The sequence below is a fragment of the Hippoglossus stenolepis genome, chromosome 13 (assembly GCF_022539355.2).
Source record: "Hippoglossus stenolepis isolate QCI-W04-F060 chromosome 13, HSTE1.2, whole genome shotgun sequence".
NCBI classification, from domain to species: Eukaryota; Metazoa; Chordata; class Actinopteri; order Pleuronectiformes; family Pleuronectidae; genus Hippoglossus; species Hippoglossus stenolepis.
Window position 1 is genome coordinate 13,082,607 of NC_061495.1, and position 17,770 is coordinate 13,100,376.

General features: G+C 40.1%; 1 protein-coding gene across 4 annotated transcripts in view; it reads left to right on the plus strand.

The window, feature by feature from the left end:
- The first annotated feature begins 635 nt into the window (after positions 1–635).
- The window catches only part of rapgef4a (Rap guanine nucleotide exchange factor 4a), a 33,498-nt gene continuing 16,363 nt past the window's right edge, over positions 636–17,770 (plus strand). For 2 of the 4 annotated variants that reach the window (XM_035175656.2, XM_035175657.2), the window contains exons 1-5: positions 636–732; positions 3,832–3,974; positions 4,060–4,148; positions 4,757–4,903; positions 16,708–16,780. In XM_035175656.2, the coding sequence (XP_035031547.2) occupies positions 665–732; positions 3,832–3,974; positions 4,060–4,148; positions 4,757–4,903; positions 16,708–16,780 (520 nt within the window). In that variant the 5' untranslated portion in view covers positions 636–664. Of the gene's footprint in view, positions 733–3,831; positions 3,975–4,059; positions 4,149–4,756; positions 4,904–6,712; positions 6,838–10,618; positions 10,887–16,707; positions 16,781–17,770 lie in introns of those variants that run through there. The other 2 variants (XM_035175660.2, XM_035175658.2) reach the window with 2 other exon arrangements.

A 17,770-nucleotide genomic window follows, 5' to 3' on the forward strand; every position in this document is an offset into this window, starting at 1 on the left:
AAGACATCGGCTGGTACGAGCTGCTGCAGTGTGTGGGCTGTGTTGCCCATGTTTGAGATGAACTGTTAAAAAAATCACTGTTATTGTTTTATAACTTATGTTGTTTGAAGGGGAGAGAGTTCTACATCAAAATGAGATATTCTCACTCCAAAATAACATTGAAGTCACACTGCTATTATCGTCCCCTCATGAAATGATACTGAAAAGTGTTTCTAACATTTAGTCTGTCCTCACTCATATAGTGTGGATGTCATAATAGCACAATACAGCTTGTAAATTGGCCATCAAGTTAAATGAACAGCTCTGTAAAAGAGTTAAAAACATAACAGTATAACCTTAATGGAAGCATTGGCAGCTGAGTGTATAGTGTGTGAAAATTACCTCTGTACATAAATATATATAATACTCTGTCTGCAGTAGGGACCTTACAATGTAAATGCTCCATCACAACACTCCCCCTCTAACTCATTTAGATGCTGCTGATGCCGGACAGGTGAGCAGCAGAGACTATTTGCCTGTGAGGAGTGAGTGAGAGAGTGAGTGTTTGGCGGCAGATGAAGTGGTCCAGCCCTCTCCTCCTCCTCCTCCTCCTCCTCCTCCTCCTCCTCCTCCTCCTCCTCCTCCGCAGAAGCAACAGCAGCTGCAGCAGCAGGAGAATCGCAAGATGGTAGCAGCGCACACTTCTTCACATTCGTCGGAATCTACTGAGTGGATTATTTGTCTGGACAAAAGGTAATTCATTTAAATGTGATGTCAGTGTCTTTTTTTATTTCCCCAAATAATTGAATTTAACAGAATGATGGGGGATTTTTTTAGCAGATTCTGGGCGTCGTGCTTCAAAAGCTGAATGAAAACATTGCTGTCGACTCTGTAGTTTTAATTTCCCAGTGGGATTGAGACTCACAGATTGAATCAGGGTGATCATGTAAGCCTCAGGTGTAAGATTATACATTTATATGATGAGTTCATTTGTTTGCCATTACCTTACTGCTGGCTGAGGGTTTAAAGCAAAATTAGTTTGCACAAACTGTAGCTCCGGGGACAATAATCACAGCAGAATTTCAAGTAGGTGTTTAATGTGCTTTTAAAAGTTAGACTACATTCATATTTGACTCTAATATGCACATGCAGCAGTTTTACTTACTAAATTATAATCGTGATTATTGCTAATATCCAGGTTTATAAACCTAAAAGGACATTCTAATTTGTACCCAGTAGTTTACATGCACAGTGTGAATTACTAAAAAGTGTTATTCTGGGAGTAGAAGTTTCAAAAAGACACGTCAACACATTTCCCTTATAGTCTCCCTGGATAATGCACACACACTAAGCTGCCACTTATTTGCTACAATGTGCACAGTTTAAAAGTTCAATACAGCATTGAACAGCCCTGCAGCTTCTGTGCACACTGTCTCTGAGGTGTTTGATTTTTGGAGGCGGTGAAAATAAATAGATCGCAGTGCAGTATAGATTTGAATGTTTCATAAGAATTATAAGATCAAAATTGATGACAATAAGCTGCCAAGATATTATAAATAGCATATGGATGCCTCATCATTATCATCATGGAATATGCTTTGTAGCCTAGAGGCCTGTTTATTCACAATTTAGCCTCAGACTAAATTCAGCCACAAATCACTGTGGAAATCTTGGCCTGAAAAAACTAACAAAAAACTACTGTATGCACACCTGTCCTGTGTAAATCCAGGTGATGTGCTTTAGTGATGTGACCTCATTTTGACGATAAGAGCTATGAACACCTTACAGATCTATGAACCATTGTCCCTTCGGCACCACTGACAGATGTGTCGCACAGCTGCAATGTGAATATCTGCAATTTACAGCAAATAACTGCAATGTATGTCGCTGTATACATGATATAATGAGGTTTTACACTTTACACTCAAAATGGGTGGCTGGCCACAGCTCAGATAAGATACACGGGATGAAAGGGGGAGAACGAGGGGCGCATCACAAACAGAGGTTCAAAGTACATCATCTATAAACAGCCATGTGACGCAGTGTGCCAGACGTGTTTACACAGTAATATCCTCTGGTTAGTTATAGGCCTCTGGTTTTCCAGCCGATAGCCTGTGTGCTCCACCCGTGGGCTTCACCTTATCATTCTGCCGCAATTAAATGTTGCAGGTCACTCACTGAACTGAATTGCACTTCTACAGAAGATAATACAATATATATATATATATATATATATATATATATATATCAGTTTGATGGAGAACTTAGCAGATGCAGAAATATACAAAACTCTATATCTCACAGTTGGACTTTAACTTTAAAGTAGTTTTCTTATTTAGTTTGTCGTGTTTATGTTTCATAGATACTGAAAAAGCTGCTTCGTCCCGAACACATTCTGTCCTCACTTCGACCCTGTATCAGCACCTTTTTTTTTAAGGTGTTTTTTGTGTTGTTGACTTGTTTCCAAACAGACATCTTGGCTTCATGTCTGAAACTCAGGCTCCCACACATCTCTCTGTTGTGCATTGTTGTGCTCACTCTGCCACAGTACACCATGCAGAAATAGGAGAGTAGATTTGTCCCTTTCCAGCTCAAAAACAAATTGGGAGTAGACAAGGGGATCTCCCATGTTACATGTGGCTGCAGGTGTGATCATACGGTCTTATCAGGAAGTGCAGAGAATGGAGACAATGTGACTCTGCTGTCAGGTAACAGGTTGCCAGGGTATACATGATGAAAGAGTCTTTTGCTTGAAAGCTGGTGCTTAAACACTTTTATTGTACCACGACAGAGCGGAAAATATATTAGCACGATAAATCGTTTTTAGAGAGCCAGAAAAGTGTTGCAGCACTGAAGCAAAGCTTTCTTTCCCCTTCCTGAATTATTGATACAGTTATATTTCACTTTTTAAAGGGAGAACATGGATTCAGAGGTGTTTGTATGCTATTGAGAAGAACCACCCACATGTTACATCAGAGCTTCTGGATTCAGTGTAACAAATGATGACACACCCGTGGTGATGTGAGAGGGGTCAGCATTTTCTGCTACAGTTTGTTTCTCCCATTGTAAAAGCAACAAAATATAGAAACAACATACTTTTATATTAAAGTTCAAGTATTTCTATAATTCTAAAATCATCTAATGTCAAATTTCCTAGTAAAATACTGACTTTTATTGTTGATCTTTATTTTTTTCACTACAAATCACTGAGATAAAGTTTTTATTTCTATTATGATCATGATGTATTTTTCACAAAACCTAGTAACTGCCTGTTAATCCGCATCTGCACCAAGATGTATGGGTTCTTTCAAGGCCCAGGCCCCACCCCTCCAACAAGTTTGTTCAGTTTTGTAGTTTTTGCTTAACTCTGCCAACAAACAAACCAACAAACAGACACAGTTGAAAACACAACCTTCTTGTGTGGAGATAATTATGATTGGGAAACTGTGATTTTTCTGAAAGCTCCAATATTTCAACTATATTGACTGACTTGGCTCATGCCTCATATCAGCCTGGGAGATTCAGTGTAATTAAACCAAACTTTAATTGACGTGTTGTTATATTGTCAATGCACATGACTTTAATCCTCACACAAGCAACATTGTAGTCATGCAGCACACACTTGTTAGCTGTCTGACCTCTTGAAAACTGGATCAGACTGTGGTGTTCCAGGCTGCTGCTATACTGTGCAAGTGTAAGGCTGAGTTATAACATAGAGTTGACTATGAGTTGATCCCTCCTACAGAGCTAGAGATGGAGTTACGCTGCTTGGGCTGCAGCCTACTTAGGTGCGTCATGGACATTTAATTGCGCAGTTACCTGTAAATGACCATTTTCTCCTCATTTCTCCAGACCAGCAGAGCGCTCTGGAGAAGATGTCGACATCATCCTTGCACGTCTGAAAAATGCAAAGGCCTTCGAGAGATTCCACACCAGTTTGCTGCAGCAGATCTGCCTGTGTGGATTCTACGAGTGTTTGGAGAAAGGCATCACGTGTATGTCCGGACACGAGCTCTGAAACAACAAAATAGGTCATTAAAAAAAAGGTTGATTTATTCAAATTGTGCTGTGTTTTTTCAGTGTATCGCCAAGGAGACATCGGCACCAGCTGGTACGCCGTCCTCTCTGGTTCGCTGGATGTCAAAGTCTCTGAGACATCACGTCATCAGGTACGACTGACATGATTACACAAGCATGACACCCCAGTTTTAACTGAAATATGGGATATCAAGGTAGAAATGGTGTTTTTCATCTGTCTGGCCTATTAGCATGTCACATATCAGGAATCCTCCCATCTTTTTCAAACTACTTTTTATTAAATAATCACTTTGTGCCTATTCTCTAAATGTACAACATCTCCGTGCATCTCTCTGGGAAGATAAGTTATTTCATCAGTAAAGCCTCACTTGAAATTCATCACGCATGCCAAGGATTCCACATCCAAGCTTGTTTGGAGTGTACATGGGCTGTAAAGAACGTTTAACACTTTAGTTTGAATATTTTTGAATACCATGCAGCTTAATGCACCCCAGTTTGTCTGGATGCTGATTGGAGTAATATCTGTGCAGATTGGAGTGCATGCGTCTGTCTACCACAAGTGCTCAGGTGATTGCCTCTAACCCTTTGAGAGTAGAGCACTGTTTCTCAAGTGTAAAGCACAAAGCATTATCTTGAGAAGAATAAGGACATTACATTTGCATAGTTATTGTCTGGCTGCATGATGTTCCTGTAATGAAGCAATGGCCCATGCAGGGAACTCCCTCTGTTTCTGTTACAGGATGCTGTTACTATATGCACACTGGGGACCGGCACGGCGTTCGGAGAGTCGGTCCTGGATAACAGCCCCCGACATGCCACCATAGTGACACGGGAAATTAGCGAGCTCCTGCGGATTGAACAGAGGGAGTTCAGGTCTCTGTGGCAGGTGAGCACCTCTGTTTGCTTCATCTTTGGATTCATCAGACTGCAGGAAATCTCTGTCCACACTGCATCTGGGGACAAATATATAAGAGATTCACACTCAAACTTATGTTTTGTTCCTTCAAAGGACAAAGACCACACACCTTACATAAAGTAAACACATTTCATTAAACTGAACATTTATTTTCTGGATTTATACTAGCCAGGCCATGTGACTCTGGCCGGCGAGTGACACAAAAACAACACACAGCACACCAGGGTTTAGGTACAAAAGGCAAAATCTATATTCACATCAGGCTTCAGGGTCATACACAAGAAGTTAGTCCGAATTAAGCTGGCAAAAATCCAAAATATAACTTACATGGCACTTTATCTATAGATCCATACATTATTCCCAGGAAATCTAGTGAAAATGTCAAAAAATGCCATGTCTTTCAATGTTAAAGAAAGTTGAAAAAACAAAATAATCCCTGATCCAGATCTGCTTCAAAATGTAATGGGTTATTCCCTGACTCATACCACATGGTGAAATATACAGGTAAAAAATGTATTTTTAAGTTATCTAAAATAAAGATGTGACTCATTTTACATTGTTAAAGTCAATGATTGCAGATGAAAATCAGATCTGTAACAGTTGATCAGTCGCATAAGGCAGCACATTATCCTCTAATCGTCTAATCCACTGAGGAGGATGATTCTAGTCGTCTGTCGGATTCTGCTCTTGTTGGAGAGTCGAGCTGAGCACAAGCCAAAGTGTAGGTGGTGTCCAACTGTTTGTGTGGATGAGTGGACGGAGGACTGTGAATTTATTGTTTGGCCCGCTGCATGAATAATGTGAGCTGTCCACTTATTATACTGTAACCTTCTGCTCCCAAGTTTGTGTGTGTGTGCTTGGATATTGGTTTTATTGGGGTGGAGGAGCTTTGCACCTTGTGACCACCAGATGGAAGTACAGTTCTGAGGAGAAGCTGCCACTCTGGTCCTGACTCTTTCAGAATAGTCTTCCACAACAAGTAATGATTATAATAAACTTTATTTATGTAGCCCTTTTCTTAACAAAGTTACAATGTGATCTCCAAAGGTAAATGTTCTAACTGCAAAGGCCTGTTCATCCTTACTCACCAGCCATGATTTGGAAATAACCAGTGTTGGGGAAGATAGTCAAATATTTTAATGAGAGTAGAAATAAATAGATAAATATGTACTCAAGTAAAAGTACCACATAAAAGCAAAAGTAAGTAAGTACTTGCTTTTAGGTGTAATCAAAGTATAAAAATACAAAATTATAATTTACCTCTCGCTATTGATTATTTTTTTTAATCTAAAAACAATGTGAACATGTAACGCGATGACTTGTAGTGGAGTACAATGTACAGATATTGGCTGATATATGTGTTGGATTAAAATTGAAAAGTACATGAAAAAAAATACTTAAGTAAAGTACAGTAACGAAGTAAATGTACTTTGTTAGATTCCTCCACTGATAAGCAGTGTAAGTCAGATCCATTATATTCATGCGACACCTGTGAGATAACTCGGAGTCTATCTTTGCTGCGTCAGGACAAACATGAAACTTGACATAATACATATTTAAATTTATTGTGACATGTTCGTGGAGAAGTAGAAGATTTATCAAAGTAGTTTGTTTTTCCTGAGTCTCTCACCTCTGCCTCCCCCGGGGCTGTTGGCTGGAGGGCGTCCCGCTGTGTCGAGGCCCTTCTTCTCCCTCCCAGGCCCCCTCCTCTGTAATGGGCTGGTTTCCTGAGAGACACAGCCCATTTCCTCTGGGACTGAAGGGCACAAGCGGGTTAAAGTAGGACCCGTGTGTCTCTGTCAGGGCAGTGGTCAGCTGTGGCTGGATGTGTGTTCAGGATCACTTGGAGATACTGCTAACCCACACTCACTTCACCTCTGCCCCGAGGCCACCTCTTCACTCAGGTTTGTTCCAGATGAGATTTTATGGCCTCTGACTCCGGTGCATCAGATTGTTGTATGTTGTCTCCTCCGATCTGTGTAGGTTTGGTTGTTATATAACATAATGAATTTGATGTATTTTGTTCCATCATGTTTAACTGATATTTTGCAATTGACATTATAATTTAGTGCAGTTTTTGAACGTTGGATCAGTCTTGTTCAACGGCATTGGATAGCAAAACTCATGTCATGTGACCTCTTTTCCAACTCAACTATATCAAACTCTACAGGAGAGTCATTTTTCTGGAGGTGTCTCCACTGACTCGTGTGGTGTTCCCCGCTGCCTTTTTCTTATTGTTTCTTCACTTGGATTTCTGGATTTAATTGGATTTCTGGTTTCCACTGTGCAGAATAATATACAACACTATAGAAGCTTGTTATGAGCATCATTTTCATGCTCCAAGCAGAGTGCTTTTACAAGTCTGGAGTGGATATGCAATGTTTCCTCTTTAAAACATGTGCATCTCCAATCATTGATCCAGTTCAGGTTGATTTGCATTTGTCCAAATTATATATTCATTGTACTTCCTGATGTATTTTAGACCAGAAAACCATGACAACAGTTTACAGCATTAGCATCGATCCTCCGTTGTTACATGGGCAGATTTTGTTTTGTTTCACAAGTCGGCAAAACTGTGACTGAAGGGCTGTCGAGTCAAAATTCCCTCGATCAGCCTGTTGACTGAAAATCGTTACACTTGCTCTCGTTCTTATTCACAATTAGTTGTTCTTACAGCAGTTTTGCCAAATGACTCTGGCGACGGTGTTTATTTGGTCCTCTCAGTTTTGCTGCAATGCAGAAAGACTGATGTATGTTTTCCATTGTTGCTAGTGGCTTCACACTGCAGACTGCCTCTTGCCAGGTTTACTGTGGCGACAAACTGCCTCCAACTTCCGTCCCTGCACGGGAGGATCACTGGCTGCTTAAATAGTGTAGTTCCGCTCCTTCACTCAGGTTAAATTACATCTGAATGGCATTTTGCGATGCATGAAAACATAAAGCTGCGTGAGCTAAGTAAGCCCTGAAAACCTGGGTGAACAGAAGAAATGTTCTTTGATGCCATTGCAGCTGGAGAGAGATTGTAAAGGGACGATTTCAAGGGAAATGCACCCCTTATCCTGCTTTGCTGAAGAAGAAGCCCGAGGAAACAAAGTACACACCTCCTCCTCCTCCTCCTCCTCCCACACAGATCTGTCCTCGCCTTAGGCCGAGCACTTTTACAAAAACTATGCCAGAGTGAGCACACCAATGCCCCAATGAACCAATGGATCCAATTCTTTATTCACGTCTGTCCATGTCAATTATTCAGTGTATATCTCCCTCCTGTGTTTACATCTTCTCCTTAAGCTAATATGAGGATATGGATATGTTATTTTTTTTTGTGCTGTAGATGCAACAAATGCATTTTATTGCAAGTTTTCCTTTTTCCTAATTTGTTCCAATATTTTCTGCATGTGTGACTGTGACAAGTGCACACGAGGGGACTCTCCATGCATGAGTGGTCCATGGACATCACTCATGCATGCAAGTTTGATATTTTCTTGTGCTGCTGACTGCTACAACCACTACGATCGGGGCTTTCACGCTGCTGTGCACGTGACAGAAGCTGGATTCTGTCACTGGGAACGAGTGACTGTGTGCTTGTTTGTTTAACACAGCAGATATGGGCCAAGCTGAGCATGCACACACACACACACACACACACACAGACACAGTTGCCTGATCATCAATTCGCTCTTCACTGTGTTTCCTGCTTCCGACAGCCACTGTGATTGAAACAACACAAGTGTAATTGTTTTTTTTAGGTCGTAAGGCGGCTCTGTTACTGTCACAGCAGTGTGCATGTGGCCCGGACAGGAAGCTTTGTTATTGTGCATCAAATTACACATCACAGGAGGACTGTTGCACGGCACATGCTCTGAATGCCACCATGTTACAAATGGGTGTATTCTTCATGTGTGTTTGTGCTCGGAGCATGTCTGCCGGGTGCAGAGCTGAGAGCACGGCAGGGTGTTCGGTGTGTCACTAGCATCAGTCCATGTAGAAGTAGCCTGGTGGGCAGCCAGTGGAGAAAGCTGACGAACAGGAAGTGGCAGGGGCGCAGCGTGCCCTCTGGTGTCTCAGGATTGGAGCGGAGGGGGGCTGGAAAAAAAACACGAGACCACATGAGTTCTCTGGCTGTTCAACATCCATGTCCCGAGCCACATCCAGAGCCTGAGTGTGTGCAGCGGATATGTGCATGGGGAGATTGAATCGAAAACATTTTATCCCCTAATCTCTGTTCACAGAGTTAATGAAAAAGCCTGGCATGTGAACTGGAAGCTGTGCAATACAAAAACCTTAAAAAACTGCATTCCCTCTGTCTTTTATGATCCAACAACTTTTCCTCTAGCGCCACCATGAGGCTGACAGTTGAGGGTCAGAGTCAAATTTCTCAAAATCAAATTTGTGGGTGGCAGGAGGAGAAGATAATGAAGATGGAATATGTTCTCTCTCCAGTGCCTCCATTTCCTATTGTCCCTCATAAAATACAATGTACCAGAGTTTGAAATTGGTGCCTGTTCAATATAAACCAATGTTCCATGAAATTCAAGATGACTAATGACAAAACCTAAAAAGAGGAATAAACATCCATCTCATGGTTTTCCTAAAATCACAGAGGCTAATCAGTTTAAGTGTGTTCCGTCAGCCGGGACTATAAAGTGACAGAGTCCGATATGACACTGATTCAGCTGATCTGTTGTTGTTTCTGGTCCTTCTCTCTGTTTCTTAGTTACATTTCTTGATGTTATGAATGAGGTTGGAGGAAATGTCAACAAGAAACAAGAAACTATATTTACTTCTGCCAAGGAGGTCATGTCTTTCATCTGTTTTCATCTGTTTATTTCACAAAAACTACTGTGGATCACCACAAAACTTGGTGGAAGGATGCAGGATGAGTCAGGGAAGAACAGACTTAACTTTTGTGCAGATCCAGCAATTTCTTTTTACTTTCTTTTTTTACATTTTCACCAAAATCCCATAATTCATGGATCTTGATGAAAAAAACAGGCATATTTAGGGGAGTGTGTGAAATTTGGTGCAGCTTTAATGGATTTAAGAGAACTGTTGGACCCTGGTGTAGGAATGAACTCTACTGAGTTCTATTGTAGTTTGACAAAAAGGCCGCACTAGGGTCGTAACAATTTTACTTTAGTAACAACAATTGTTCTCTTGCAAATCTGCCATTAATCAATAGAGACACAGTAATATCCCTTTGAGAAATGCTTGATTTGGTTCATTTCTTCGCTCCGGGAGTTGAATGCAGCTGTCCTGTGTCTTTGATAAGAAACAAAGTCAAAGATACCATCTGGTCTCTGTACTTAAGAGGAAGAGGCTCAGCGATAGGAGCAGGAGTCCGGATGATGCTGTCTGTACATCTGTCTTGTACATTAAAGGGTTGGACTTCAGAAAAACTTTGGAGTTCAGAAAGGACAAGATTCTAAAAGTTTAACTAAATGATGATGGGTTGTGATGAAGGTATTTGCAAATTATTTTGACATCTCTGCTGCCTTCACATCCTGTGTGAATGGCCTGGCTAGACTTGCATTGCAAAGGTGGCCGTGCTGAAAATGAATGAGTGACTACTCTATTAGGAGTGTAGTGGCTCCAGTGGGGGAGAGAGAGAGAGAGAGAGAGAGAGAGAGAGAGAGAGAGAGAGAGCATGCTCCTGTGTGCTCACTGACTGGAGTTGAGTAGTCACCCTAGCAACTGCTGCTCAGAAGAAGTCGGCGGCTGACTGGCACTGTGCTGCTCGTACACAGTGTGCTGTGCTCGCTCAGTGACTGTGGTGACAGGGCTGCTGGACCATGTGTGACCACGCTGCATATGACCCACGACCAGTGTGACACTGGGACTCTCAGAAGTGGATTTACATGCTCGGAGTGTTTGTTAATGCCTGGATGAAGAGGTTGTGGAGGATCTTCCAGTCGTAAACAACAATAATAGGCTGCATGTGGACGCTGATCTTTAGGTAATCTTTCTCAAACTTTTTGAACAGTGCAATGCTTTTGATTCAGTACTGTGTAAGATTTTGGGGCAAGTAAAACTTTGCAGGATTAGATTTCCTGCAGAATTTTTCTTGCTTATGTTGCAAAACTTCCTGGAAAGTCAGAATTTGCATTAAAATTTGCAAAATGTATTGCAAATTTGTAAGTAGAAATTACTTACAATTAAAAAATGTTGAATTTATGTTGGAACTGTTCCTGTTTTGAGGAAATCAAATATTTATGAAGTACAGTGACACTCTAGGGACAGTTCTTCCCCCCACTTGTTTCCAGAAGTGTGCCTGCAAGAGTTCAGAATATTCACCGGATGCCTGGAGAACAGTTTGCACTTATGTAATCTGGGGGTGAATTATTTAAAATACAAGAGTGCATTCATGCACGTTGATGCTCACAATGCCATAATGTGCTCGGGCATGTAAGAGCGAGGAGGAGGCATGAGCTGAAAATGCACCGACGTGACTTGATTAATATCTTCACCGATCTGACGTTATGACGGAGATAAGACTGGACTTATCTGTGGACTCATACACATAATCACTCGAGGCATAGCAACAATGTGGATCACACAGAGATAGGACTGTATGCTCAACAGTTTCTCACTTAATGTTTACAGTGTTTATGATGTTTTTATTCACAGGACGTGTGAGTTAACATGACACAGTGATGGTACAGGACATGTGAGAGCTCTGCTGCTGCCCTGAACAGTGACGTTAGTGTGTGAGAGCAAATAAACACAACCAAACTTCACTGGGGTGAAATAGAATCGGTCCATAAATTATTTTAGACATTTCTATATATATGTCTTTATGTTTGTATTATGATTTTATGTAAAAAGCTGTGTGGTGAATGAATGCAGAATCAAATCAGACATATCTGTGTACTCTACATACACCTGTCAATTTGTCAAGTAAATTATTATATTATTTATAATTATAATTATAAAAATTATTTGTGAACATCTTTTGTTTTAGAAAATGTTGAATCTTTCATTTCCAATACCAAAATATTGTCATTCGTGGATCTTGTTACCTGTAATTACAGAGTCACATATGTTCAGTATTAATATTTCATCAGCCAGACAATGCTACCCCTTTGAGTCAAGTTCAAATAGTTTTCAATTATTACTATTTTTAACTTTTCAGTTGGGTATGTTTTTCTTTTTTGTGGAATCATGAGCAACCGTTCATTGATATAAAGTCAAAGCACAAGAAAGGAGAAAATAAAATGTCACTTTTTGGGCGGCTGTGGATCAGGAGGTCGAACGGGTCGTCCCCTGACCGGCAGTTTGATCTCAGAAATAGAGAAATGAACATAGCTGCATTGAATGAATGTGCGTGTGATGGCAGAACTGTACTTTGTCATTGTTCAACATAATCTTTGAAATCTAAAAACATCTCTTGGTTTGTCATCACCTTTTCTGCAGTTAAAGAACAGCCCCTTGTTAAAGTTGTGTATCTGCCGTCTGCTACATGATGGTTCTGAAGTCAGGTCGATATTTGTCAAGGGCTCTTTAAGCTCCTTATAGATATAATAGATGTTATCATTTCACTTCATCGGCCTAATTCCTGAAGTGTTTGAAACAGCTGCTCAGAGTAAATCAATTTAAAGCCTCAGATCATAATCTTGCAATGTGATGGAATCAGTTCATAAAAATAGCACAATAGATTCAGGTGACTACATCGACGTGATCACTCTCTGGGTGTCAGAGCGTGACGGATTATTTGACTCAGTAGAATAACCCTCAAGTCCCATCTCATACGTGCTTTACACTAATAATCGCATGTGTTCAGAAACCTAAGCACCACTAATACAACTGTGGATTTTATGCACAGAGATGTGCGTGAGTCCCAGTGGAGCTTGTTTCTGACTCTTGTGCGTCCATTTGTCAGGAAATGCTGATCTGCTGCAGCAACTTAGTGATCCTAAAAACCCTAGAAGGTGATTTACTGCTCTGCTGTCCCTACACAACTGGAGATAATGGATGATAAGGAAACCTCTGCCACTGTTATGGCTATAAATGATGGACTGTAGGGAAGTAGCTGCACAAATCTCACCCAGCGGATGTTTTACTGTGACATGAAGCGTTGTTATGCATTTTTAAAATTTGCATTTCTGGGTGACAAAGCAAGCACGTTTGACTTTAGATGTCTTTCTAAACAAGGCTTATAAACCTAATCAGGATGTCAACAGGGTTTTTTACGTATTCATTATAAGATCTCATCATTTTCCAGTACACTCGCAGTATTTATCTCTCTAGCTGTTGTGTGAACGGATTTAATGCTCTAATAATCATGCGGAGTTAAAATGATAAAGGCCAATGTGTGATTCATTCAAAGGAGTAGTTTCACATTTTGGGAAATTGGCTTATTTGACTGATGCGACAATAATGTTTGAAAGTGGGAGCAATCTTTTCATCTAACTGTGCAAGTATCAGCCAGAAAGCATAAGTGCCAAAATATTGTACTATCCATTTAACAATAAAGCAATATTCTTCTGGGTGTCAGGTACACAACAACTCCCAATACAATACTACCTATTGATTTTCTGTCTGACTAATCAATTAATTGACTAATGGTTTTCGACAAAGAGACAATATAACTAAAATAATAAGATAAAAATAGTCTGATGCAAGCAGAGGGTAAACCGAAGTGACAGTGAGGTGGAGGTTGTGAAACAGTTGCTTATAGAAACAGGTGTATTATGTGTTCTACGAGTCAGAGACATCATTACTGACAAAACAGAGACTGAGTGCTTTTTACACACCTGACAATGGTTCTAATCCTCCTCTAAAACAACAGCAGCACCGTGTGAAGCGGACTCAGCTCCTCAGGGAGAACAGCTTTATTAGTTCAGACGGGATGAGTTCATTTGTTTCTGTGCGGCTCAGTTTAAGTGCTCCTCCCTAATCCTAAATCCTTCAATTGTTGACAAAGATTGGTTTAGTGAAGTGACTCTGAAAGCTTCACTGCATTGACTAACTTTGAAGGATTAATTAATCTGATAATTACGTTCATAATCTGAGTATGGGGTTGACTACAGTTGTTTTGAAACCTCACTGAAACATTTCCAGCCTCGTCTTGATGGAGGGGTAAAAGCTGTGTTCCCCAGAAGAGTCTCTGAAGTGATTAACTGACCTCAGAGGGTGGAATTGAATTTAAAACCCTGGCCTATGAGAACACATTACCATCCAGGAACAAACGGCAGGAGAGTTCTAGCTTTCATTGAGTCTCCTCTGACCAGGAGATAGGAGGCCACAGAGACCTGGCCGGTCACTAAGTGGTCCTCTATCAGCTTCTTATTGACCGAGAACACAGCCTCTGTGGCACATAATCAGTTTTTGGTCATCTTTGACAACAAAATAATCTCATAGGCTACCATTTACATTTGAGAAATTGTTTTAAAACAAAATTTTAAGATTCAGCTTGTATCACAGTAAAATGTTGTATGATGAGGTTTTACACGTGACAAAAACTAGAATATTACTCAGTAGAGCACGTACCTCCGCCGAGCCAAACAGCCGACTTAAATTCAATAAGGCTGCACCACATTACACACACTCATAGATTTTTATGATTCATGAATGATTCAGTTTTTTGTGAAAATAACGGAAAAAACCTCTGGATCAGTTTGTGTCTCCAAAAATGTGGATATATTGGTTAAATAGTTTTCAAGTAATCCTGCTGAAAACAAACAAACCATTAAACAGCTGGAAACATTCCCTCCTGTGATGAGAAGATAAAATGAAAAACTAAACACTGACTTAATGCTACATAATTTCCATCCATCCATTCATTATTTATACCCCTAATCGGATGAGGGCGGCAGGGAGAGCTGGAGCCAATCCCAGCAGACAGGGTACACACTGGACAGGTCACCTGCGTATCACAGGGCCAACATACAGAGACAAACAACCATTCACACTCAGTTTCACACCTACAGACGAATCTCCAATTAACCTAACAACAATCTGCATGTCTTTGTGCAGAAAACCCACTCAGACACGGGGAGAACACGAAAAGTGTACACAGAAAAGCTGGGATTCAAACTTGTAAGGCGACACTGCTAACCCCTACACCACTGTGCCACTCGCGATCAAAAATATGCCTGGTTGAGTTAATTAGAATAATCCGACATAAAAGAGAGAAAAACATCCCTGCATTTTCTTTTAAAAAAAATCCTGTGATGTCTTAAATATCATATTATCATACAAAAACTATGATGTTACATTTTATCATAAGAAAACAGTGTTTTGATTTAATTTTTTTTCAGTGGTTTTGCATTTAAAGAGTTTTGTATTCACCACTAGACTCCCTTCATAACACGATATATCTTTATGGCTCATTGGCTATGGCTGGATTTACCTCTCAGTGCACCAGTGTCATGAACAACAACATGACATTTATATGGGAGCCTGGGTGCGGTATGATGTTCATTGCGTAACATCTTTGATGCTGCGGGGCACAGTGATGGTATAAGACAAATACAGTTGTACTGTCATGCTCTGTTTGCTCTGTGGTTCTCTGCAGCATGTGCAACATAAGTGAGTACGCACACATCCAAAAGATCTAATCTGCATGTCAGGGAAATTTTTTTTTAACTGGGAAGTAGAATCAAGCCAAATTTGTATTTAATGCACAACAAATGCAGAACATTTTGTCCTCAGTAACTAAGCTTTTCACGATAATTCATAATAACCCAGAGTCTGGAAAAATCTCTGTGATCATTTCTCACTGAACCCGACTCACATTTGCGTGTTGGAACTGATGAGGACGAAATATCAACCAACACCCCAAACTCCCATCGACTTGTCTTCTCATCCTTTCATCCTGGAGGCAAATGATGACAGAAGGGTTGTTGTTGTTTTTTTTCTTCTTCTTCTTGGAAGAGACTCCGAGAAATAACATGCAACAAAGACTCCCAGCTGGACGTGAACCTCTGACATTTTAGCTCAATATTATGTCTTTGCATCTGTTAAACGTGAAAGACACAGAAGTTCCCTGTAATTAGTAAAGCAACTAATTACAGGGAACTTGTTGTTGGCAGTGAAGTTAAACTAAGGATGTAAGAAGTGTTTTCCTACAGGGTTCATTGCAATAACTATTAACTTTTCATCCTGGGCTTTCACTTATCTGTCCACATACCTCCTTACCAATTAACTTTCCCATAGAGTAGACTGTATGTAAAGATCAACGACAGGTCTGCACTTCCTCTTACTATCCAGAAATGAAGCCGACATATGCCGAATACGAATGCTGCCATTATGTGCATTTGGAGCAAGACACTGTACAGTAGCGACAATGTGATGGAGTCACAGTAGCGAGGTCCCACCGATACATGCGCTTGACCAATCGTCACAGGCTCAGCTGTCAATTACATCAATTAACTAAATAAAACCAAACTTACCAAGAAACATTTTAACTTGATTAAAGACCAGTGTGATAAGAACGACCTAAGATGATAGAGACCATCTCTGAAAAATTGTATTACGTACGTGTACTTATTTTTTGGTTTGGTCTTTGTCCCATCTGCTAACATGGAGAGGGCAGCATTTTTTACCTATACTGCAGCCAGCCACCAGTTCGAAATGGAGACACTTTAGCTTCTTTGTATACAGTCAATGGTTTAGGTCTCTTCCTAAACTAATAAGTGTCCCATCAGCCTCAGCTTTGTAGCCTAGCATGCTAAACTACATGCACTAGATCAGCTGTGCCTAATTACATCTGTGGACTCTTCAGTAGTTAATCACTAAATCTGATATCATTCTTGTATTTTTTTTTATTTTTACAGAAATATCATCAGTGCTTGGCTGGACTCATCGCTCCACCCTACGGTGTGATGGAGAGTGGTTGTAGTGCAATAAGTAAGTAGCCCTGAGTGGTTTATGTTTGCTTGACATTTATTCCTAACTTGCACAGCTATCATTAGCTTCATTCAATTTCACACAAGACAGATTGTAGTATACTGAACAAATATTGTCCCAATATTAAATAAAATTTGAACCTAACATGATTTTTAAATCATGCATGCAACTGTAAAATACTTTATATAGAAACCTGCTTGTACAGCTAGTCTCAGAAGGCTATGCATTGACTCTGCTCTTGGTTGCACTTGGAGGTTTTTAAAGTTGAGGAACTACAAACTCCTGTTAGTTCACTCTAAGTTAAAGAAACTTGTCATAACACAAACAACACATCAAAGTATAAACAAAGCATTTAGTAAATAATGTTTTCCCTGCATTCCCCAACTGAAGAAACTAAGTTAATAGAGCTGGGTCTATTTGTAATGAATTACACATTTATTTTACAAAATTTTGACTAATTTGATTTGTTGACACAATTTCAGTGTTCACTTTAAACGCTATTAATTAATATTTTGAAAGTTTAACAACGTGTTATTGTTGTTAATGCCAAAAGAATAGAAGTAGATTTTTTGTAATGTTCTTACGTGAGAGATCAGGGTACAGACAAGATAAAGCTAAATCGAGAATAAAAAAATGTAGTGTTAGGTTTCTGTGCACTTATTCTTGCGTGTAAGACTTTATGAAGATGAAAACCAGCGTTTCCAGTGGATGACTTCATTCTCACTGTCTAACTCAATTACTGTCCGACCCTCCTTTTTTTTTTTTTATCTTGTCACATTTTGATAAAGGCTGATGCTTTTATTTTATTTTCTGTTGCAATTTAACTCGAGACTGACTCATCTTTGCTCAGACAGAGCACTTAACAGGCTTCAAAGTCATGTACCATAAAAATGATGAGCGGCAGGGAGCAGTGAGGGGATCCAGAGCCTGATGGTTTTACTGGCAGTGTTTAATGAGTGCAGTTATAGGGAAGGATCATAAACAATGGAC